Source organism: Xiphias gladius, chromosome 21 (genome assembly GCF_016859285.1).
Source record: "Xiphias gladius isolate SHS-SW01 ecotype Sanya breed wild chromosome 21, ASM1685928v1, whole genome shotgun sequence".
Taxonomy (NCBI): Eukaryota; Metazoa; Chordata; class Actinopteri; order Istiophoriformes; family Xiphiidae; genus Xiphias; species Xiphias gladius.
In genome coordinates this window covers 19,443,996-19,469,493 of record NC_053420.1, presented here as the reverse complement: position 1 = coordinate 19,469,493, position 25,498 = coordinate 19,443,996, and the positions used below count along the sequence as shown (strand labels likewise).

General features: G+C 40.2%; 2 protein-coding genes across 2 annotated transcripts; both read left to right on the top strand.

The window, feature by feature from the left end:
- Positions 1-3,447: 3,447 nt before the first annotated feature.
- On the top strand, positions 3,448-11,376 carry pmela (premelanosome protein a). The gene is made up of 13 exons (XM_040158858.1): positions 3,448-3,510; positions 4,962-5,057; positions 5,164-5,310; positions 5,635-5,769; positions 6,781-6,942; positions 7,055-7,339; positions 7,450-8,038; positions 8,231-8,415; positions 8,507-8,680; positions 8,801-8,903; positions 9,394-9,599; positions 9,690-9,780; positions 10,856-11,376. Exons 1-13 carry the CDS (start codon positions 3,453-3,455, stop codon positions 11,007-11,009), a joined length of 2,385 nt encoding a protein of 794 aa, XP_040014792.1. The 5' UTR covers positions 3,448-3,452; the 3' UTR covers positions 11,010-11,376.
- Positions 11,377-18,385: 7,009 nt separating this feature from the next.
- Positions 18,386-24,680, top strand: prph (peripherin). The gene is made up of 9 exons (XM_040159620.1): positions 18,386-19,008; positions 20,911-20,971; positions 21,366-21,461; positions 22,174-22,338; positions 22,427-22,552; positions 22,666-22,886; positions 23,378-23,430; positions 23,680-23,753; positions 23,908-24,680. Exons 1-9 carry the CDS (start codon positions 18,461-18,463, stop codon positions 23,986-23,988), a joined length of 1,425 nt encoding a protein of 474 aa, XP_040015554.1. The 5' UTR covers positions 18,386-18,460; the 3' UTR covers positions 23,989-24,680.
- The last annotated feature ends 818 nt before the right edge of the window (positions 24,681-25,498 follow it).

Below are 25,498 nucleotides of genomic sequence, written 5' to 3'. Positions count from 1 at the left end.
CTGATCTAAAGACTGACAGTTTTGTTTATTTTTCCAGAAGTTTTGCACACAAGTGATGAAGACTGGTATGTCGGTAAATGTCCAACTAATGCAGTAAATGGGCCCTCAATCATTTCACTGTGTACTGGAGAGGATGAAGGAGAAGGACAGTTGCTCCCTCTAGTGGAAGAAAGTGCAGCTTTGCAATTACTCGCTATGGTTTCTAACCTCTTTCTGTCATGCCTCCTCTGTGGAGGCCAAAAGCGTCGTCTTGTTAACTATTGTCTCTTTGTTATTCCTAAATAAACCACATTTTCACGGCAGACATTTGACTTGTAATGGCAGGAAAAACACAGGTGTTACTATTAACATTATTAATGGCTTTGTTCCAGCAATTTTTTGCAATGCAGCAGTTAGTAATGGGGGGCATATTGGTACAACTGCCACATATTGATCTTACATATGGACCAGGCTTTGTCATGAGGCATTAGATGTCCTCTGAAACAGTGCCTGTTGATCGGTCTAGACATGGAAGCATTCATACCAATATTGCAGATGATCAAAGCCCAGAGGCTTGACATGTCTCCGCCCAGCAGATTAATATGTGAAGGGACGTCTCTGTCCAGCTCAAAGTCATAACACTGTCATCTAGCTGGCATGGCTGGATGAAAGAGTTGGTTACTCAAAGGCCTGGAATAATCTGCGTGGACAGTGTTAATCAGGAAACAGATCCCCTTTTAGAAGATTTACACCAGAAATCTATCCTGATGAAAGTCAGGAACAACCGAACGATTTCTGTGGTCCCATTTTTGCGTGTTGTGTTTGTAGTAATGAGGAAATCTAAAGACCAACAAACAGAAGGAATTAGGATCACTGGCAAAAATGAGGGAAGTTTGTTCAAGCCTTGTGAATCCACATTGAATGACTGCTACACTTGCTGTATTCATGAACTGATTTGACTGTCTGGTCTGATCTTCAACCGGCTTTTTGCAAACCAGATGGTTTCATTGATCTGACTTTCGGTCAATTACGAAACACAATCCTCATTTTCTGTGAGTTAGTGTTTGAAAAGAGAAAGCTTGTGTGAGTGTGTGTGAATGCAGGTCAGGGAGGGGCTTTGTGGTTAGGTGTTTATGTAATTTTTAAAGCACCCAAACCTACTGTGGCCCCCGATGTTAAATTCTATTGCCTTCACGCAATATTTTTACTCAGTTAATTTGATTATTCTTTACTTTTTTACTGCGCTCATTTTTAACTTGGAGGAATAGACATAAACTTCATTTCGACTTATTGTGAAGGAAACCACCAGAAATCTGCAATCAAATGTAGTAAATCTGTACTATGCATTGTAAAAATATATCCAGGAATATTCCTGGAAAGTAAGCGGGTATAAAATCCCCAGATTTTTGATTTTTGATTTCCCACGACTCCCCTGGTCTGAAATACAGCTCTCTAAATTTCATGTTAATTCCAGAAATTCACCAAACTGCAGGATTAATGCTATTAAGATACTATACAGTTGAGACTAATGAGGAAAGAAGCTAACGGTTTACTATTTGTGGTATGTTAAGTCAGGTGCTCTGTGGGAAGGATTTATTTCCTCTGAAACTCTGCTGTTAGCACATGAGGGGTCACATGTAGTGCAGCCTGAACAGTCTCACAGGCATGAGACAACATCAGTGGGAAAACAAGCAGTTACTGTGATAACAGAGCTCATAATGGCTCTGTCTTTAGAGTGAAGATCTTGGCTATATGTATTTTTTTTTCTCAGTAAAATATAAGTACCTAATCATCTCTGTTCCATATAACTTTGAACACATTTTTCAAATTGTTATTTATTTGGCTTTAAATCCCCACAGGAGTTAGCATACAAATGTACAGTAGTTGCTGGAATAAAACAAGTCAAAAACAGGAAACAAACATGGAAAAGTAAAAAACAAACAAATAAATAAAAATAGTATAACTTTATAACTTTGTATTTTGCCCTTCAATAAACATCTGGCATTTTTCACCAGAATCATTTTCATAATGCATATTTTGTCATTTTGAATAAATGAAAACATGGGTACATTATTAGAGCGAACTTCCTGAAAAAGAATGCTCGAAACTGCCTCTTTTACAGCAAATGATGATGATGCTGTAAAGCATTATAAACATGTATAATGTTTTAGACAAATACTATGCGAGTCTACAACATTACTCTGCTTTATGATAGAGTACCTGATGGGTGAATTGCCTTCTGGTTTTTACACAACAAACTTAAATGTTGCTTTTCTATTTTCCAGTTTTATAGGATATAGTGATTGGACCCAGACTATCAGAATAACATAAATAATTAATGATGTGTGATGTTTCAGTGATATCTTGTTTCGGGATTTATTGACGTTATTTGCTTCATGTTACTTAAAGATCCTTCGCTAGAGACTATTTGCTGAGAGAACACATTCTAAATAAGCAAGTGGAAAAAAACTGTAGCTGAAATTGATGCAAAGCGTTTATATCCAAAAATGGGATATTTTCTTGGCTTTAGTTTTTAAAAAAAAATCATTTCCAGAATCACTCAGCTCCTTCTTCTAAACGTTTTGTCATCCTCATGTGAATGAAAGATTGGATTATTAAAGAAGATGTGCCTCGTTAACTGAGCACGGGTGCGTCTGCGTTGCTGTGAGCGCAGATTTCAGGGGCTACAGCAGCCTGAGGTGGGCAGCAGGATACGGAGGAATGGCTTAGGAAATAAAAGGATGCCATTGATTTGCCATCCGCACACTCATCTTGTGACGCCCATGCACACATAGCTGTAAGGTCATAAAATGCAGGCATGACTTGAGCTTTGCTCACTCTCATTCCTAAAGCAGACATCATGTACAAAATTTCCATTTATACAGTGCTCAAAGCATCCATTGATTTTCCAATAATTTCGCACTTAAAAAATATTATCCTACATGAGGGATACCTGTTATTTTGTGTTCACTTTAATTATTTAAACTGATTTTATCCATTTTCTTTTTCTGTATTAGGTTTCTGTAGAATTTCCTGAGCGCTTCATCGGAGATATTGTATTTACTGTATGAAAATGTAGCGTCAGAATCAGAAAAAGAAAATTTTGGCTTAAATGTGGCTCACAAGTAAAAACACACAGTACACATGAGGTAAAAACATTGTTAGCTCTGGTGAGAAAATATAAAATTTACAATAATAATGTCAAAAGCTTTGAATTAAAACTACTGTTAAGGCAATTAACAACAATAGTTAACAAAACAGCACTTATATCTGCAGTTAAAGGGGGCGGTGCCAGTTTGCAGACTCACAATGATGTCAGAGGTGAGAAGAAACTTTATGGTAATTCAGGTCCGAGGCCCTCTTAAAGAGAGTGAAGAGATTTTTCTTAAATCTCTCTGGGAGTTGTGTTGGGGTTCAGGACTACCGGGTGAGGATCGGGGCTCAGAGAGAGGAGACAGGCTAACAAAAACAGGATGAGGACTCTGGCACTGGTGGTGCTGGTTCTGGCTTTTACATCAGCCAATGCGGCAAGTGAGTACATCTGAAGTTATTGACAAACAGTTTCTGGTAAGGGAGAAACTGTTTTATGGTTTTTCCTTCTGTAAAATTTTTATCAGTTCTCCATTCTTCTTTCTTCTTCGTTCACTCATCCTGTGATCAAAAAAGTGAAACAACTTTTCAATGTGCCTTTTTTCATAAGAAATCAACTTTTTAAAAAGTTTTTTTTTCTCAGTGCAAGCACATTGAAGTGCATTTTTATATCTCGTTTGACACACTTACAAAATATCTAAAACAAGACAAACTTCAAGGGGATAAATTGGAATTATCCCGACCCAGTCCTCTTGTGTTTGAGAAAAGGAAAGTTGGAAAGCTGAAAATGAGTCTAAATTATTTGTTAAGGTTGAGTATTTTGCTGTATGAAGGTCTTTGTACCAACACCAAAGAAAGTGACTGATTGTAATTGCTGTGTCTAATGTAAATCCACAAGTTTATTCTTGCCATTAATCCTACGCTTATGTCTGGATCTTTGACTTAGTATTTCTCTTAATTGGACCACAAATTTAACAGCGCATGGATTGATCTGTCATTTAACGCTTGTTTCATGCTAACACACTCCCCACTCTGTTAACAGAGGGAGGATGTACACACTTTAACATGCCCATTTTATGCCATTACATTATTTGTTATGCCAATTTTCCAAGGGGTGTGCTATAATTCAGAAAACTTCTGTGTAATTCATAATGTTATTCTTATACACACTTGGAAATGTGCAAATTCATTATTCATGTTTTAGTGAGGGTATTTTAAACAATAACATATTTTGAAAAGGTCCCTTAGTATAATTCTCATGCACACACACACAAGTAGACACACACACACACACACACGCACACGCACACAGACAAAAGCAACCAAACACACACACAAACACATCTCTCAAGCTGATAAAAAAAGGCAGTGAGCCAGAGTCTGGGATCTCTCATTCCTCTTACTGGGATTACTGATGTTGCTACTCAGCTGACAGTCACATGAAAGGGATTGAGGGGGATTGCAGGTCGTGTGACTCCCACCGCCAAGAACCCCAACACTCCTCAACCCCCCTCAAGACCAAAAACATGGATCTGCTCTTGTTCACATAACTATCTCTATTATTAATGTTTTAACAGCTGTTTGATTATCATTTTGAGTGCGTGCCTCTTTTTAAGAGCCAACAAACTTTAACTGTACTGAAATATGTAGTTATCGGTGTAACTACACTTAATTTGGCAACAAAAAAATTATACATTTCATTAACTACACTGACAACCAAAACTAAATATATATGTTTGCAGATAAAGCATAGGTTTTGAAGATAAAATAGCTTTAAAGAAATTTTTGCTTCACTGGACACACTCACAATGACTGTGTTGGGTTTTTGATGAGAATAACAGAGTTGCATGATATAGTTTCTTTTCCTGAAGAGTGTGTAATATTTCTCGCAGAGCCTAGAAGTCAGTTCACACGTTATCGCTCATGGAACTCACGGATGTATCCTGTTTGGAAAGATGGAGACCCGAGATTCAGAAACTGTTGGTTCGGTGAGCTACCTCTCTCTTTCTCCTTTTTTTTCAAAAACGGAAATGTTACTGTTTCTCTCCGTCAGTCTTTCTAAAGATGATAAATTGTGCGTAATCTCATTTCCAGGTGGTGAAGTAACCTTTGATCTTAAAAACGACGCACCCACTCTGACTGGAGCAAGAGCAACCTTCACTATTAATCTAAATTTCCCGCCAAATCAGACGGTGCTTTCGGACGGGGCGGTGGTCTGGGCGCGTAACTGCACCATCAACGGTGAGATCACTTTTCTAGCTCTGACACTGACAACCTATTGTACCATCATTGTTTTTGCTATTTTCATTAATGTTCAAAGCCACAAGCAATAACAGGCAGGTATGAATGGATAACTGATCATTTTTATCACAGATAGTAACTTACAGACACTTCAAATACCAGTTAAACCCCTGTGATTTTGAAATCGTGTTAGTTTTATTATGATAGAACAATAGATCATTTATTCCTACTTTATTTCAACCTGTGGTGCCTCTTAATATGCAGTGTTCTTTTCACGTCTTTTTATTATATTGATGTGTGATCTATGATCGCTATCCCTTTCAGGGCAACAGTATCAGGAGGGTCAGGCCGTGTATCCTGACCAGGACACCGAGCAGACGGGACTTTTCCCTGACGGCACACCGTTCACCAGGAGACAGAACAAGAAACCTCGCTATGTGTTTGTGTGGAAGACATGGGGTAAAGATTTTGAAATAATGTGCCCATTTGGAACTTACGCTTCTCATTACCTACAATGTAAAGTAATATTTTGCTCCACTTGACGTTAACTGTAAAACTATCATTGGGAAGTTTCTCCTCTGGCCAGTGAAGTTAAAGTTTAACATTCGCCCCAGGTCATGTGACAAACAAAGCGTTTTTAAACTGCTTGTCTGTGCTGAAGATGCTCTGTGATCAGCTCTGGCATTTTATATTTGGCATGAAATGTCATCATCACTTCTTATTTCTGAAGATACACAGTAACAGGAAACACAAGTTGGACTTAAATTGTGCTGGTAACTCAAGAAAATGATCTTTTTGTTAACTTAATCCGTGAATCATTAGTATTATGTGGATTAAATTAGTGGCACTCCGTAAATTTTGTTTGCACAATGGCCTCAGTTTACGATTTTTATTCTAGTTCATCAGGCTTACCTGCAAGATTGGATTACCAATCAGGCAAAGCAGGCAACTATCTGGGGCCCCAGGCCCTCAGGGGCCCCCAAGACCCCATATTTATTGTTTGTAGTTGGTCCATATCCATTTAATTAATTGTAAATTTCTTTGCACCTTTCTGTCGGTCGTTCATTATTATCTGTCTACCTGTGTGAGGATTAACATGGTGCAAATTTGTATATTAATTTATGTTCAATCAAATTACCACAAATAAAATAGGGGCCCACAATCCATGAGCCCCTGAGTGGGCTAATCCGGCCATGCCTGCCTGTGTTGGTAAACAAGTCATGAAGAACAATATTCAAATTCATATGCTTTTATGACAATTAGCAGAGATCTCAACCAGCTATGAAGAAGCAAACCTGTACTAAATTTTATCAAAATTTTAAAAAGTCTGTACCATCTTGCAGCATCACAAAAGCATCTCATGCACTGTATGTTGAAAGTCACTGGAGCATCCCCAAAATGTGTGAATTAACTAAACTGTGCATTCATTACCAGTCTACTGTAAATAATCCCATTATTGCTGTATACCAGGGCGTTACTGGCAGGTGGCAGATGGACCGTCCTCCTCCCTCACCATCGGTACAGACAATGTCCCCCTGGGCTCCTACAACATGGAGGTTGTCATCTATCACTGCCGTGGTAAAGACAAGTTCATCCCTCTTGGCTATGCCTCCACAGTCTTCAGCATCACAGGTAAACCATCCAACTATTACCAACCCAACTTGAGGAAAAGGATTTTCTAAAATTGTTATTTCTTTAGCAATCCCCATCATCAGCATCTCAACATCTCCTGTTCTGTCATCAGACCAGGTTCCCTTCACCGTATCACTTGCCCAAGTCAATGATGTAAACCAGGATGACCAAAACTTCATCCAGAACCGACCCATTGCTTTTAGCGTCAAGCTCCACGATCCCAGCCAATATCTCAACAACGCCGACATCAGCTTCAGCTGGGACTTTGGTGACAGCACCGGGACTCTGATCTCCAGAGAGCACACTGTCACACACACATACCTCGCTATCGGGACCTTTAAACCTCAGGTGGTCCTGATGGCAAGCATTCCCAATGGCTGCGGAAACCCCACTGCTGGTGAGATTTTAAACTCATTTGTTTTGTTTTGTTTTAACCTTTTATACAAATGGTGATCTATGTGATGTGTTAATTAAGGTTTGCTCAGTTGTTTTCAATTTTTCTTTCAGTGGCTCCTATTGATGCCTCTTCTGCTCCAGCAGTAGTTGTGATGGCTTCCACACCTGCAGCTGTCCCAGCAGCACCCGCTGAGGGAGGAGATGCAATTGCTCTGGATGTTCCTGCTTCTGACGCCACTCCACTTGCTGCTTCTGTGCAGCCAGCTGACACAGCCGAAAACACAGAAGATGGAGAAGCAGTCGTTAATACAGACGCAGAGGAAGTAGAGGTTGCCTCAGTAGCACCTGCAGGAGTTGATGCAGCGGTTGTTCCAGAGGAACAAGATCCTGCCAACACTGCTGCTCCTGCTGCAGAAGTAGATGTTCCTGCAGAGGAAACAGATGCTGCAGCAGGAGAAGTGGCCACTGCTGCCCCTGTTGCACCTGCAGGTGAAGACCCAGTAGATGCCGATACAGCTGCTGCAGATGAAACCACAGTGGTGATAGATGCAGCTGAAGAAAATATACCTGTGATTGATGCTGCTGCTTCAGTTGCCCCTGTTGCAGAGGGAGAAGAAGCTGCAGTTGAGGTTGCTGATGGTGTCACTGTTGCTCCAGTGGCAGAGGAAGCTGTAGAGCAAGAAGCAGATGTTGTGGCTACTGATCCTGATGGTGACGCCGCTGCTACTGTTGATGCTGCTGCTGTTGACGCTGCTGCTGTTGACGCTGCTGCTGTTGATGCTGCTGCCGCTGATGCTGTTGATGCTGCTGCCGCTGATGCTGTTGATGCTGCTGCCGCTGATGCTGTTGATGCTGCTGCTGTTGATGCTGCTGCTGTTGATGCTGCTGCTGTCGATGCAACTGCTGCTGCAGATGTTGTCCAAGCTGAAACAGAAGCCCCTGCTGATAATGTTGTCGCTCCTCCTGCCACTGAGACCACAGCTGTAGAAGAGGTAGCACCAGCTGATGCCGCAGCTGACACTGAGGCTGAAGTACTGGAAAATGAGAATGAAGTTGCAGCTACTGCAGCTGCTCCAGGTGAGTATTTACTGTAATCTAAAGTAAGTATACACAAAATGGAAAGACAGCTCTCGTAACAAAAGTATTAGAATGTTCTCTTTTTTTTCAGAGCAACCAGCAGGTGAGGAAGAGGCTGCTCCAGCTGAAGGTGAAGTTCAAGCTGAAATGGAGGCAGATCCAGCACAAGTTGCCCTTGTTGTGGCTAAAAGACAAGCACCAGAGCTTACAGCTGACTGCATGGTCTACCGTTACGGCTCCCTCGCCACCTCTGTAGATGTCGTCCGTAAGTAAACATGGTTTTCGTTATTACAGGAAATTAGACCTTGTCTGAATATTATGCTTTAATAGAAACAGTATTTTAACAGTGTTAAAATCTCTCTTTCTTCATCTTTCAATCCTGCAGAGGGCATTGAAAGTGCAGAGATTGTACAGGTGTCCAATGTTGTGTCAATGACAACTGAGTTGGATCAAAATGCTGTTGACCTCACCATTACCTGTCAGGGAAGGTGAGTAGTAACATGCATTCATTCCACAAGCTAGCTGAAAGTTAGTACAGTTGTTGTTGTGGTTGTTAATTCAGCTCAGTTTGGAATTACAAAACTCAGACATTTTCTCCTCATTCAAACTGACATCAAATCATTGATGATAGTAATACAGAATTTGACAAATGTACATATTTCTGAAAGTCAAACTGCTGGCCTGGAAATGGAAATAAAGTGTCTCCAACTCAACATATAGAGCACACAGAGATAGTCTAGAGGTTCACTTACAGTTCATCTTACCATTAGAGGTGTATTGATTCGGTATTGTCTTGATGTTCCCTGCAACTAATGCAACAGTTATCTCCTGGTTAGCCTGCATGGGGATTGTGTCATGTCATTTTTTAAATTGTGTATAATGTTTAGTACAGAAAAAAACAAGTTAAGGTTTATAATATGCAATCATTATTGGTCTCTTTGCCACTGCATCTCTCATTCCCAACTATTCTTCCTTCAGTCTACCAAGTGAGGTCTGCACAGTCATTTCAGATGCTGACTGTATCACACCGGTAGAAACCGTCTGTAATGCAGCCTCACCCTCTCCAGACTGTCAGATGATCCTTCGTCAGTTCTTCAATGACTCTGGAGTATTTTGCATCAATGTCTCCTTGACCAACGATGTCAGTCTTGCTGTGGCGAGTGCTAGAGTCAGTGTAACAGTAGGTGAGTAACAGAAAACTTAATTAAGAGCCACTAAAATGACCCAATCTATAGGTTATTCTGTCTCATTTATGTAATGTGCTTCAATCGCAGCCTCCGGTGGTTCCCCAGCTGGAACTGCCGCTACAGTCCTGGGTGTTATGGTTCTTGCTTGCGTCGTCTGTTGTATTGGTTTGATGTACAGGTGAGTACTTAATGACATGGGTCTTATAGACATTTCTCACCTGTTTTTTTTTAAAATTGTCATAGCAAGAAAAGCACAGGTAATGACATTAATGATGGCTGTGGGCCATTTAGGTTTGTCAGTAGGCCAGATTGCGCAAAATAGCATATGATTTACATCATTTTCATACTCATCCATTCAGTGACCCATAGTGCCCTATGGATGGGGACATTGTCTTCCTGTTTCTCCACTCATTTTTCAGGTTATTCCTTTAATTTGTCACCTGTCTGTATATACACAGTATTGGGAGGAGTAAGTGTCCAGGGTTTGATCCCTGTGGTCCGTCCAAACTGACAGTTTCCTGATTGGCAACAATACAAAAACAAGAGAATCTACAGCCATGTTAGAGGCTCTATTAGTTTGCACAACAGTGCTTTAAGCTAACATCAGCATGCTAACACACTCATAATGACTATGTCAGCAGGGTGATGTTAAGCAGGTAATATTCACCATAGTGATCATCTTAGTTTAGCATGTTAGCATGACAATATTTACTAATAAACAGTGAGAAAAAAGTACTACTAAGTATACATTTTGCAGGTATTTTGTCATAAACCAAAGTACTGAACAAATTAAAATTTTGACCTGATGATGGAGAAAAAGATAAAGGATTACCAAAGTCATTACATTTGATTCTGAGGGGAACATAAATGTCTGTATCAAATTTAATAGCATCCATCCAAGTTTTGCTAACCAGTTTCACTCAAAACCACAAATGTAAACTTCATGGTGGCTCTACAGGAAAAGTCAGAAGGATTCATCCTCTGAGGAACATGAACGTCTGTACATAATTTCATGGCAATACATCCAGTAGTTGATGAGCTAGAGTATTAGTCTGGATCAATGTGCTGGGACGACATTGCCATCCCTACAGCCATTCCACGGTGCCTAAAAACTATTTCCTGTTGACAGGCAGTTTGGCCTATTTAATGCCGTATGTGCGTATGCATTTTACTGTGGAAACTGCATATTCAGTTCAACTTTGTCACGAATGAAATCTTCTCACCTGTCTAACCTGTTCCATGTATCTAAACAGACGGTTCAAGCAGTACCAGCCACTAAGAGAAGACAATGTTGTCAATAACGGAGGCAGCGCAGCGGTAACATCAGTGCCTTTGTTGTTGTGGAACTTGCTGAGCCGACAGTCGCCAGGAGAAAGTCGTCCACTGCTTCAGGGAAGGATTGTGTGAATCCACTAACTTATCAGCTTTATACACATAATACTCTATCTGTAGTAATATTATAACTCCCAGTCAATTTATTAAACCAGAACCAGTTAAGTGAACCAAGTGAACTGAACTGGCCCAATGTACAACATTTGTAAAAATAAAAAGGAGTCAAGCGTGTGATTAAAAAAGAAGGTGTAATAAAAATGTTAAACAATTTTTAGAGGAAAGTGATATTTATTTTGACCTACAGTATTTTTTATTAATTGGCACTGATAGTTTATAGAAACTAAAACTTATTCTTTTATCTGTGACCTACTTATACTAAACCAATTGGAAAATCAACATTAACACATTTCAGTTAAATTGTTTTAAAATTGTAATTTAAATTGCGTACACCACAGAATATTATCCTGTTTGCTACCCGGATATGAATAAAATGGAACTTCATCACCATCATGTGTTTCCTTTTTTACCGTATAGTGTGCATTAATTTCTAGTAACCGGACAGTATAACTGGACACACATGACGCAGGTGTTTGCAGTTCTTAATTAACATACCAGTATTAAATTTTAGGAAAAGACACAAAAAGAAAACGTGATGCTTAGCTAAAGAACTGGAGCTGATGCTTTTTGCATAACCCATGAAGACATTGATAAATAGCTTCTCAAATAGAATGGCACAGGTTAAATTTCAGAAGTGTTTGATATTTGCGTTAATCTGGATGTCCAAATCAACTAACGGTAAGAGGAAAGAGATGACATCAGAAAAAACGTTGCCTGCAGGTCTGAGGGACGGCGGTAGGGATATGTGACCAAAACTGCACAGAAAATAAGGAGGTGTGGAGAAGTCCTCCAGTAAGAGTGAGAGAGGGTATAGAGAGAGAGATTGCGATAGAGAAAGAGCTAACGTGTGTGTGTCTATTTTCATAACATTTCTCGACAATATCATGTAGCATGCAGCGCTATTCTCCATTTATATAGGCAGAGTGTGCTCAAGGTTTGAGACCTATTAGTAAAACTTCGATCTATGTGTTAGAATTTTAACTCTTTAACTCTTTTGAAATGTTTGCCCTACTGTTTAGCTAGATGATGCATAGAAATGCAATGGGCAGGAATTCTGAGGTACATAAACTCCATACAGTGTATTTTAGGAATATTTAAAGGGTGAAATTGAGATAAATAATTTGCAATAAAAGTAAAAATATTTTAATTTGATTACATATGGCATTTTGTTGGCAGGTGGACTTGGTATAAGCGTGACAATACCCTCCACCTTTTACATTCCACAGTGATGGATCTCACTTTGCATCAGTGTTGCATGCTTTAGCTCCACGTCATCCATTATGAGCATGGAATCGATTTGATCCCTTACATACAGTATTTCATTGTTACTTCAATTGATATTCTTTTTTTTTTTTTGTTTAACTAAACCAGTATATGAACAAATTGATGTTCAGCTATTGTATTTTTAAATACACCTCATCAGCTTTTAACTTCTTAATAAATGGCAATGAAAGAAAAGCTTGAATAAATACAATAGTGGATTGGATTTTTCAATAAATTACACATTTACAATGAGTCACAGATAATTTTGGATATGTAAAGTTAATTTAGACAAAACACCAAGACGTAACATTCAGAAATGATATCCAACACATAATATACAGTACAGTATTCTAAAAACAGAAAAAGGACTACAGCTACAACTATATAAAAATATATGCAACCATATCATGAACATTTGGATCAACATGGCCTCAGCGGACATGTAGGAGCAGCGGAGACATGGTCAGGAAGTGGTGTGGTTTTAGCTGTGTGCTAGAAAAATACTACCATCACTGCATTCACTGTTCAGTTAAAATGGTTGACTATGATTTTGCAGGCTACCTTCATGCATCGAGCTGACAAAGAGCTGCTGGTGGAAACATGTTCATCATATGACACACTGCAGCACAGGAAAAAAGGCTGATGTCACTGCAGCAAATGGCCTGGCCTACACAGCAGGAACAAAGATGTGGTCTGATGGGGAACAAAAGGAAAGATGTCTCTTGACAACATGGCCAGCAATGCATGAATCAAAGTCCAAAGTAAAAGCTGTTTTTGTGAAGGCTGTTGCAGCAATATCTGTTTTTACTGATTTTAAAATTTGGTCTACTGCATTTATGCACTAGTGTGGAAAAAGAGTCATGTACTTCTCTGTGCAGCAAAATATGAGATAAGACAGGTACATACTGTGAACCTTTCTCAACAAAACCTTGGGATTTCAGAAGGCAATTCATAATCATTTTGGTTTTATTTGCATACATCACTCCACCATGTCCTGTCTGTCACTCTCTTTCTTTACTTACATAGGTATTCCCAATGAATATCCTTCCACACTGCAGTGCTCCATTACAGTAATTACCAAACACAGCCATTAATCATCCTTGACTGTTAATATGTCCCCCTTTCACATGTACCAAGTGCTGTTCAGCCATTTCAATTCACTCCGGACGTGCTCTGCAACCAAGACAGAACCCAACAGCTCTGCTGGGAGGCCATCCTTTTTCATGGATGATCTCTATCTTATCCTCTGACAGCCCTCCCGGATCTTACCAACCCTGCAGCTTTTTATAGCTCGCCATTTTTAAAAGCGAAGCAGCATCACCAACCGAACTGTCACCTAACTCCTCCCAAAGGCTGGATATGTTTGGTGGTTTTTTTGTTTGTTTGTTTTTTGTCAGATTACTGGACCTTTTACTGACTTTTGACTCTACTCAGGGTAGTGAAACTAGAGATGAATCAGTTACTTGACACCACCCAAGCAGCTACACAGCTCTGATTAATTTGAACGGTACTTTATTGCTCACCACTCCCTAGCAACAGATCTAAAAATGATGCTGTTTTCTTTATCTGCCCACCAAACTGCAGAAACTTACCGCAGTCAAGGACCTAGTGATGTCTCACTGTAGCCCACAATCAGCATATAGAGCATATTATCCAGTTCATGCCATTACCTCTTGTCCTAATGCATCTTGTATTTCCTTTATACATTGGTAATAACATTTGTCATATGTGTATAATTTGAACACCAACTTTGGTGCCTCCCTCTGGTTGTATCAATAAAGACAGCTACACCTACCACCAAAGGATTCAGTTTGAATGAAGAGTGCCAATCAAACAGCTTGAAAAACCCTGTCCCCCCGTCTGAAGTGGCGGGCTTTGTCCATTAAGTTCTGTAACTTTCGGAAACAGACAAACCAACATTCAAGCCCACTTCACACAGCGAAGCTGTGTGGCGATGAGAAAGTAAGCCGGGTTTGAACTTCTCTTTAAAGATGTTTTCATTGTTCACACTGCAAATTTTAATGGTTACAACCGAGCAACACCACTAGTACCTTCCAGGAGAGACTGCCTGAAAACGCGCAGAGCTCTCCACATTTGAACAGTTACTACGTCTTGTCTACCTTGCCTCCATGTGTTATACGTAGAAAAGTTTGTTTTCAAAAAGAGCTGTTGGTTTTGTGAAATAAAGTGAACGTTTTCTGATATAACAAGATAAAGTGATACGTTGTTATAACAAGAACATTTTCTCGTAAAAACGGAATAATTCGGTATCTAGTAACAACTCGAAAATATGTCATAATAACGTGAAAATTATCTTGTTATAACATGAAAAGGATCTTGTAAAAATGAGAAAATGTGAAATACAAAAAATGTGAAATACAATGTAGTTTATTTGATGGTGTTGATGATGTGAAGAGGATGAAGGAGACTCCGCTGACACTGTCATGATTGCATATAAAGGTTTATTACAAAGAAGAACAGCGTCAAGTCAAGCATCTGCAGACCTGCTTGTGAGAGGTTGTGAAGCCAATGAACCACTCTGAAAATCAGTCTTGACTACCGACTCTTAAATAAGGCAGTTGTTTTCCTAAAAACTGTCACTAACGTATGGTTTCGATCACAAAGCATAAACTTCCTTTCCAAAACTGTGAGGCACCCTCTGAGGACCTTTGACCTAGGGCCTCTATAAACACAGCTCTACATATATAAACATACACCTCAACAACATATTTATTTCTTTTTGTCATGGTGGCATCAATAACTTCTGCATTGAATTAATTAAATGAATTACATGAATTACATACTGTTTGGGTTTTCCTGCGGAAACTACAAGACTTTTCAAAATTAGTGGATGGAAATTCTCTACAAATACACCATTACATATTTACAGTTACTCTTTTCTAACTATCACATTTACGATTCTACTTCCAGGGACCACACCCAACACTTGAACTTCATATAGGAAATGAGGTTCAACTTAATTTTCCTATATAAATTCAATTCTAACCCAATATGTTTATACCTTATTTTCCCATATAACGGATATATCTAAATGCCTGTTTAGATTTTACACACATTCTATGAGTTCAGTGTGTGTAAATGTGAACAGTTATTTTAGCCTGACTCTGTCGAGGAAGATTGATTGAATTTATAGCCCCTATGGGAATTCTCAGAGAACCAGAAGTATAATTTGCTAATGGTAACATCTGGCTGAGGGTTAGTATTACTGATACAGCCCAGTCAAAAATCATTGAGTTGTATGTTTTTGGCATATGCCTGTGTGCCTGTTATAAAAGCTGTCATTAAGAGTGCAGATATTCAGATATCCTCTTAACACTGATATGAAACTGTGACAGAGGCCATGTGAGCAGGTTAGAGCAGGAGCTGGAAAAATAATAGAAAGTGAGATGTGCTCTGAGCAGAGAGAGTGAGACAGGGGGTAAGACAAAGGAGGAGGGAGGGAGAGGAGAGAGTTACTGACCATAAAGCAGGTTGATTAGATTACAGAGCAAAGACTAACATGAGCCATTTATTAAACAGAGAGCCAGACCTCGGCAGTAGCAGCCATGCTGAGCTAGAAAGGAGAAAACTAAATGCCAAAGTGAGTGTTTATGAATGGCAGACTGAAAAAGAGATTACTACATTTTTACTACAGTGTGTAACAGAAGCTCCTCTAAGAAGAGGAAACCCAAAATTAAATTTCATTAGCAAAGGTGCTGAGTACAGGTTGGAATATAAAATGCTGATTGATGTGTAACAGTGTGCGTGTGTTTGAAAGACAAGAAAAAAAAAACGACACAATATGTTACATGCGGTTGTGTGTCGCAATAGATATAAGAGAGCATAAATGGACAGGATTAAAGGTATCATGCATCACTGGGGACACAAAGGGAAGGAAGTGCCACACCCAGTCAACACAGAGCATGCTCTGAATGACGTCAACTTAATGGGTTGGTTGAGCCTGTCTCCAGACCCCCAATTAAAATCACCATAGACCTTACACACACACACACATGCACACAAACACACGATTATCTTTCTATACTTGTGAGGCTAGTCAATGATATAATGCATTCCCCCGCCCCTTACCCTAACATTAACCTTCAGAACTACAACCGTAACCCTAACCCTAAACCTAATTCTAACCTGATCCTTAAAACCAAGTCTTAACCTTCAAACAGTCCCTTGAAGTATTGAGGACAGGCAAAAATGTACTGCATGAAATGTCCATGCTACAGTGATTTAAAACTGAAATCGGTCCTCACAAAGATAGCAAAACAAGCCCCCCCCCCACACACACACACACACACACACACACATGCACAGACAAGCAGACACAGTCTGCAGGAAGATTTGAAGGTGCTGCCTGCCAGAGTATAGCTTACATTAATGTTACATTTTTTTTATCCAAGCATTGAAGCCATTGTACATACTTATTATGTAAAAATCTTCCAACAATAGACAGAAAATGTTGACCCTTTTATATAAGCATGGGATAGCATTTGTTGATTTTGCTGCATTCTTGTCATGTCATTCTGTGTTATAGCTTACTGCTGCCCTCAGTGGTTGATTTGATATTCCAAAAGCAGCACTGTGGGATATCATAACCCCTAAGTTGCTAGTCCTTGTGCTTCTTTGTTTTTCAGCCTTGCAATTACACTTCATACTCACTTCACATCCTTTTATTCAATTTTAGTTTGTTTCTATCTTCTATTGTGGCCCTTTTTAAATCCTTCTTATATGTCTTTTTATATTAGTTTGTTTTGTTATATGTCTTTCATTAATGCCTTTTATGTCTCATGCAAAGCTCTTTGAATTGTGTTGCTGTTGAAAGGTGAAGAAGAAAGAAATAAACCTGCCTTCCCTCTAAAGAGACATTCAGTAATTCACTATTGACAGTTTTAAAGCCAAGTTTAAGTTGTTTGTCCCTGGTTGCAGCAATTTTGACTGATGTCCAAAAAACAAAACTCTTAAAATGGGAGAGAAAATTATGGCTCCACATTTAAAAAGCCAAATCCATTTTTTCTAAGATATGGTCCTATAAAGTTTGGTACTGTTAATGTTGAAGAGCATCAGCATCAAGCTTTAACTGAGCTTATAGGTTGGTTACATGCTGCAACAGCTAATTAAATGATTGCTTTCAAAGTCACATCAAAGTCAAAACAAAACAAAAAAGTTTGAAAATGGCTTCCTAAAGACTGGTGCTGGGTAAGACATGGAGTTGGTGGACCTGCTATATTAAAAGTCACTCTTCTGTGAACTCTCCCATCTTTAAGTTCTGATTCAGAGTCTACATGACTTTGCCGGTACATTACCTGCACCAAAAAACCCATTGTTCATGGAAAATATCTAGAGTTATTTGACCACTCGTACTCTAACAAGGATTACCGGATCTACTGCGTTTGAAAACGGTAGAATAACTGCAGAGTCATGTCTCTGCCCCAGACGCCCAGAATATCAATAAAGTATTCCATTACTGCAAAAGGAGAGAGGCAGAGAGGAGAGAGGGAGGGAGACAAATGGAAGGGGAAAAAAGAATTGAATCAATGTATCTTTGGGGTCCAATTTAGGCTACAGTTTCACGTTTTCTTATTGGAAAACAGGTAACAGAATCCTTGACACACATATTGGACAGCAAAGTTAAGAATATTAAACATACAAGCAAGAATAAAATCATATACAGCATATAGGAATCATATCGGAGAAACAACAATCCAAACTGGCTGACCGGTGCAAAGTATCAATGAGGGCATAAACCAGAGAGGTGAGGAGGGGTGGCCATGAGGAGACATCTTTAGTTATCAAGGCAGTAATGTGGATGCCAGTCTGTGGTTAAAAGGGTGGAACTATCAAGACAGAGAGTAAGACAGCACGCCGGTAAAAGCACACAGAGAGGCAGGGTCTATCTCTGAAGAGCAGGGAGTGGCCAAAGCTTGTATGCCGATGTGTGATTGAGATAGGAAAGGTTCCTGTGGGTGGGGTGAGGAAAAATGAGAGAGGAGGAGGCGTGAGGATGATGGGACGGCCAGCTTGAGAGCATAAAAACCCCAGCAGTCTTCAGCCTGATGTCCTGTTGCTTCACGACTATCGCAAAGCCTCCAGCTCTCCACCTTTCCGCAGCGACAGAGAACAGAACGAGACCAACCATGAGTCACTCTTCAATGCATACCTCCACTTCCTACAGGCGCACTTTTGGAAGCCCACACCCCATTTCAATGTCCTCCTACTCCTCTGTGTCCTCCCGTCTGCCCCTTTCGGGGGGGCGCTATATGCGTTCAGTGTCACCTGTGGTGACATCCCGCTCCACCGCCTACCACCAACAGCGCTCCCGCTCCAGCACTCAGCCCCCTCGCCTCACCTACGACAAGGTGGACTTCACCCTGGCTGAAGCCATCAACCAGGAGTTCTTAACCACCCGCAGCAACGAGAAAGCTGAGCTGCAGGAGCTGAATGACCGCTTTGCCAGCTTCATTGAGAAGGTGCGCTACCTGGAGCAGCAGAATGGTGTACTGCAACAGGAGCTCAACCAGTACAAGGGCCAGCAACAGCACGGCCAGCCCAACCGTGCCGCTGACCTCTTTCAGGAGGAGCTGAGGGAGCTGCGGCGCCAGATGGATGCCATCGGCAAGGAGAGGGACCAGTACCAACTGGAGAGGGACAACCTGGCTGAAGACCTGACCCTGCTCAAGCAGAGGTTGGTACGAGCATGATGAGATAAGAAAGAAAAGTGTAGCATAAAGGCATGAAGATCAATTACATATTTGGAGCTTGGACTAAGATAGATACATCAATTGCATGATTGGGTTGACAGATAAAGACAAATAAACAGATAAATTATCAGATAGATGATTTGTGAATGGGTGATAACGTAAGATATTTTGGCTGAAGGATAGAGTAAAGAATACAATAGAATAATATGAGGAATTGTTTGATGTTGTCTCAAGAAAATCACAGAACCATTACGATACATAGAGCTCCAGAGAAAGTTGCGACCTGTCCAAAACTTTACCGTCACAGTTTTTTCTGTCAGTCATACACATTAATCCATAGGTGTGGACTACTGCGCTTACCACCAGTGCCACAATCACATCCTTCATTGACACGGTTGTAATATACTGTACATGATCCACTTTAAGCACAGAGGAGGTAGAGAGTCCCTAGGTGTCTACAACTTGAATCGAGAAAGGATGATGGTGTAGGGTGTGGCGCATCAGCAGACTGGACACCATATAGCGGCAGCATGATACAGGACACTGCACTGCATCATGTGTATCACACTGTTGCCATGTATGAGCGCATATGTTTATTAAATGTCTTTTCTTCAGGCCTTATTTAACATAAAACAATGTGTTGAGCATGACATGCTGTACATGACAGGAAAGTAACCAACAGAAAAGCATAAGACACTACTTGCTACCAAATTATATAGGAAAAGGAAGGTGATGAATGATTCCCTTAAATAAAACAAATGTATAGGTTTTGAAACATGCACAATTATGTGTATGCACAAAGGGAGATGAGATGGGAAAGGAGGAGGATGGATCGATGGACCAGACACAGGGTGGGGCCGGCTGAGGAGTGGGGAGGGGAGTGAGAGAAGAAATGGGACCAGAGGAAGAGAAATTGAATATCAGGCGTGGTGAGGATAGCGTCAGGAAAAATCAATGTGACTCAATGACTCCATTAGGTGTGTTTTGAGTGTGCCGCTGAGCTGATGGGACGGTGCCAGAGACCCCATTAGGACAAAAGGGCCCCGTGTAACACAACATGAATTAAAGATGAGGGAGCAGGCCCCACCATGTGATGCTTCCCCACTAATCTAATCTACTTCTGTCTGACAGGACAGATGGAGCTGGATTCAGCCACACATCCAGACACTGACCACACAGACAGCCCATCAGTCAAAACAAGTTAGCAGAGGATGAACTCATGAATTGTACATTGCTATATCATTTCTGATGAGTCATCGCAGTGAATCAGGAATTGGAACAGAGTTTGCTGCAGCATTATGATAAGAAGTCAGGGCTGAAATTGAATAAAATATAACTTTTCATTTTAATTTCTTTGCTGATTTTTCCAGGAGCATCAAATTACGTTTTGGGTTATGACAGTTAACAAGTGTCTCAGTTTGCTAAGCCACATCCCACATACTAAGTATTTTATATAACTGCCTTGTAAATGTCACCCCCATTATCTGTACTCAACAGTTTTTGTCTCTTCACCGAATACCAGCCAATATTATAGCAACCATTTAAAATCTTTAAAAAGAGGGGAAGTGAGTGTACATAACCTTATTGAGTGTGTAGATGACCTTATTGAATTGTGGGGTAACCACATTAGTTGAAAGGGGCAGCTGCTGATCCCACTGGGCGCACTCCCAAAACCCTTTTTACAGGACAGTGAATTAACAAATTGATCCAGAAAGCTTTTTGCCAGCTGATGCCCTGGTGCAACCTTAGAGAGAAAAAGGCTATTTTTGGAGGAAAAAAAAAATCAACATTTCTTCTCTCTTTCCTTTTGTGTAAAGCAGATTCTTGGAGCCTGAAGAAAATCTGTTCATTGTTTGAAATATTTTGTCTCGCTCTTTGTCCTCAAGGTTGGATGAAGAAGCCCAGAAGAGGGCAGATGCTGAGAATAACCTGGTTGCCTTCCGCAAGGTAAACACTCAGCTCACTGGACCATGATTACCATATTGATTACAGTGCCCTCGGACTCGGGTAACAGGTCAAAATGAGCAGCTTTGTTCCATCTTCCACACTTTAATTATAGTGTCACAGTAATATGACAGAGCAGATTTCTAACATTTCATGTATCCCAATAATTGCACAGGACAAAAACTTTATGCCTTAAAATCGAAAATATAACTCACAAACAATCAGTCAGTTTTTGTATAACATACTCTCATAATCATTTCAGCATAATGAAATGTGATCTCGGAAGGTCACAGTATAAAAGAAAACTAAGACTATGATGATGTGCTTCAGCAATGGAGGACATATTGCAATTTTTGCGACGCATAATAAATTACGTTTGTTTCATATAAACAACTAGGATGTGGATGATGCCACATTGTCCCGTCTGGAGCTGGAAAGGAAAATTGAGTCTCTGATGGATGAGATTGAATTCCTTAAGAAGATCCATGATGAAGTAAGTAATGCTACCTCCTCTGCAATTCTGTTATTGTGTAAATGGAAAAGCCATTTCTTTCAGGATTAGCTGATGTGCCTGCCATGAGATCATCCCAGCAATTGGTTGACCAATAGTCCAAGAGATGCTGCAGAGTAATTTTTCTGTAAATGAAAGCCAGTCATTCTTTCTGTGCTGTAGAATAAAATCATTTTGCAAAACATAAGACTTTTTGCAGACAGCAAGTACTATGACTTCATGCTTTTATTTTATTTTTTTTAAGTAAAAAAAAAGTGGGTGGATACCACTGGTGCTTTGACCAGCTAAGCAACATGTTATATTTGGAGAGTAAACACTAAAAAGATGTCAGTTCAGATACGTTTTGAAAATGTGTGATTTTGGTCTGAAACTGAAGAGATCTGTACCAGGAGCCTGTCTGCGAGAACAGGCAGTAATATCTGCAAGGCAAGCACCACTGTATATGCTGATGAGCATATACAGTGGACCCCTCCACTTTCTGCATACGCCATTGTGTTGTAAACTAACTGTACCCTGTAGGATACTAATGCTGAGATGCAGGGGGCTAAACTGACTTCTTACACCTAAATAAAAGTTTCTGTTTAAGCATGGATGAGTGGATCATTTTGTGTTGCCAGGTCTTTGATGACTGTTTTGAGTTTCTTACAATATTTTGCTGCTTTTTGTCCATTTGTGTCCATTTCTTTATTACCAGGAAATCCAGGACGTGCAAGTGAGCGTCCAGACCCAGCAGCTGAAGATGGAGGTGGACAGCAGCTCCAGGCCTGATTTAACTGCTGCTCTGAGGGACATCAGGGCTCAGTATGAGACCATCGCCTTAAAGAACATGCAGGAATCTGAGGATTGGTACAAGTCCAAGGTAGGCAGACGGACAAACAGACAGATAATCACACAGGAACACACAAACACGTGTTCATTCTTGTGCGCCTCATCTTTTGTTCCTACAGTTTGCTGATTTGACTGAGTCTGCAAAGCGCAACACTGACGCTCTGAGGCAGGCCAAGCAGGAGGCCAATGAGTCCAGGAGGCAGATTCAGTCTCTCAGCTGTGAAATTGATGCACTGAAGAACACGGTGAGGCCAAGTACCACATGTCATTTTTCTATATTAATCCATTATGCAGTATTCCCCATGAGAAAACCATTTCACATTTGTTATTGGGCTGTTTTTGCTATTGTATTTTTCAGAATGAAGCTCTGCTGAGGCAGATGCGTGAAATGGAGGATCAGTTTGGCAGTGAGATTGCCAACTACCAGGACAATGTAGGCAGACTGGAGGACGAGATCCGCCACCTGAAGGAGGAGATGGCTCGCCACCTTCGGGAGTACCAGGACCTCCTCAATGTTAAAATGGCTCTGGACATTGAGATTGCCACTTACCGTAAACTACTGGAGGGGGAGGAGAGCAGGTGAGGGTCCAGTTTTTTCACAGAAATTTTGAATTATCAATTTAGATTTCCCTCTTTTCATTCACAGTATACAAGATGTGATAAAACAGCAAAAAAAGACTGAGTTCATTCCTAAGCCCTTTCTGTGTGGAGTTCACGTTAGTTTCCTCTAGATGGTCCAGTTCTGTCTCAAATTAAAAACAAAAAATGACGAATGACAGATGGACTGGAGACTGAACTGATCATAGATGTAGATGTGTGTGTCTCTGTTGAGTCCATACGAAAAAAAAATGTTGGGATCAATCAGAGCAGAAATTTCCTGTTTTATTAGTGACTTTTCTTGATGTTAAAGTTTTCACCTTGGAGTTGTAAAATGTTAGTGTTATGTTTCTTCTGTGGTCAGATTTTTAATCTATGTATGTCAGAAATGAAAAAAACCTCAGAGCAACTGAGCAACTTCCTTTTTCATAACAGTCTAGTAAATAACACCAAAATTTCATATTCCTATTTAGGATTACTGTCCCAATCTTAAATATCGGCATGAGCAATCACCTTGGAGACCGAGGTAAGGTATAGTTCTCTTTTTCTCAGGTCAAATATGAGATGATAACTGTCTCCGGGCTCCCTTTTACTTTTCAATTATACATCAAATCAATGTCCTCTGACAACTGTAGATGTGATTGATATGTGATTATTCAACTTTTTGAGTGAATCTGAAAAAAAGTAACTCAGAAAAGTGAAACATTTATTTTGTTGAATGCAAATGTATCTGAATGTAAAAATCTCAGCAGTCTTTTAACCTGATTTTTCATAGATTATGAACAAACTCCAGACAGCATGAGCAAGAGGACTGTGGTGATAAAGACGGTTGAGACCAGAGATGGAGAGGTACAATGAATTACACAAAAATGACAAGACATAATGCAAAAATAAGTGGTTTGATATTATTTCCATTATGAAACTTGCGAGAAACACAAGAGCTATAGTTACCTGTAAATATGAAAGTGAGTTTGAGCTAATCTGACTGTTTCTTTTCCATCAGGTGGTGAAGGAATCCAGGAGGGAGACGGAGAGAGACTCAGGCCGCACTGATAGAACTGACAAGGATGACAAGGACGACTAGATGAAAACTGATTAGAAAATGTGAAGGCCAGTGCCATCATAGGAAAAAAAATACATGAAAAAAGAGAAAAACATTTAAAAAAAAAAAAAGGACAAACCCTGATCTATATAGCATTCATTCCAACTATTTATGTATTTATCTGTCTAGCAAAAAGTCTCTCAATATAGGTGCAATGTTAAATGAACCCCCTTTAGACAGTGTCACTTTGGTGCTATTTAAGCCCCCCAACTTTTGCTAAACACGTCATCTGTAGGGCTAAGCAAAACCAATTTATTAACATACCACCTGAGGCCTTGATTTACAGTGCAATCCCGTGGAATCCTTAGACGACCACACATTTGTAGCAGAGTATTGAACTGCAGGCTACAATAGGTAGTTTAAATGCAGGACTTTAGAAGTTTGTTTCATAGATATGACTTACAAACTTTTAGACACTGCCCTTTGCTCAACACACCTTAAAAGACAGGCCGAGAATAAATTCACATTTTTGCATTTGTCTAAGAAGCTTTGCTATCCTCTTTATTGTGCAAACCGACAAATCTCCAATGACATGGATCATTAATAAACATGTAACACAAAGGAAATGTTGCGAGTGAAAATATGACAGTTACCAACTGAAAAGACTTTTGCTGAATGTGCTTTGCAATGTTGTTTGTAGCTGGCACTACTGAAGAATGAATATGTAAGTGCAAATAAAGTTAATTGGAGCAAATCTGTGTTGTCTTGTCTGTCCGTGTGCATAACTACTTATGAATTGACAACAATTGTTTTGTTTTCCTCTCTTCCAAGTCCAGTGTTCTGCTCCATACGAGCCATGGTCTCCATAACCGGCACTTTTATATGTCCAAGAGCACCCTCTGCTTGTGAAGAGTCTTTAGTATCAAGTCACCCAGAATCAGGGGCATGCACAGACACTTTCAGGGATATGGGACAGATACCAAACAGAGCACCTCACTTTGGTCTACAGGATGCAGAAAGTTGTTATTATTATATTATTGACTTATGTGGGAAACACCGTTTTCCATTCACCATTGTTGAAGCCACATTGATGCCTCTTTTCAAAACCTGTACTCTTCTTATAGCCCATGGCTACCATGCCCCCCCCCATAAACCTAGTCAGAAAAACGTATATAACCGTCTAATCAGTACAGTACATATCAAGGTGGGTTTCAAAGAAACTATATTAAACATTTACAGTTGAAGAACTCGTCCTTCTTCCCGTCTTCCTCTATTTTCCCCTGAGTAAAACCTCTCAGGCAACACCTTAGCGCAGTCTGCAGGTAATTTCCATTGACTTCGCAATGTCTGGCAGTCACAGATGTCAGCAATGGGTGGAGGCTCGACCTCAACCGTCCTCATCAAGACCTACACGAAACACGATCGTGTCATCGATGAAGTGTCTCGTATTGGCGGGTTACACCGCCCGCGAGGGTGCTGCCTGAAACGCCAAACCGAGGGCCTCAAAGTCAGTGCGCGACATTAGACGACATTCTACATCCGCTGTCTTGGC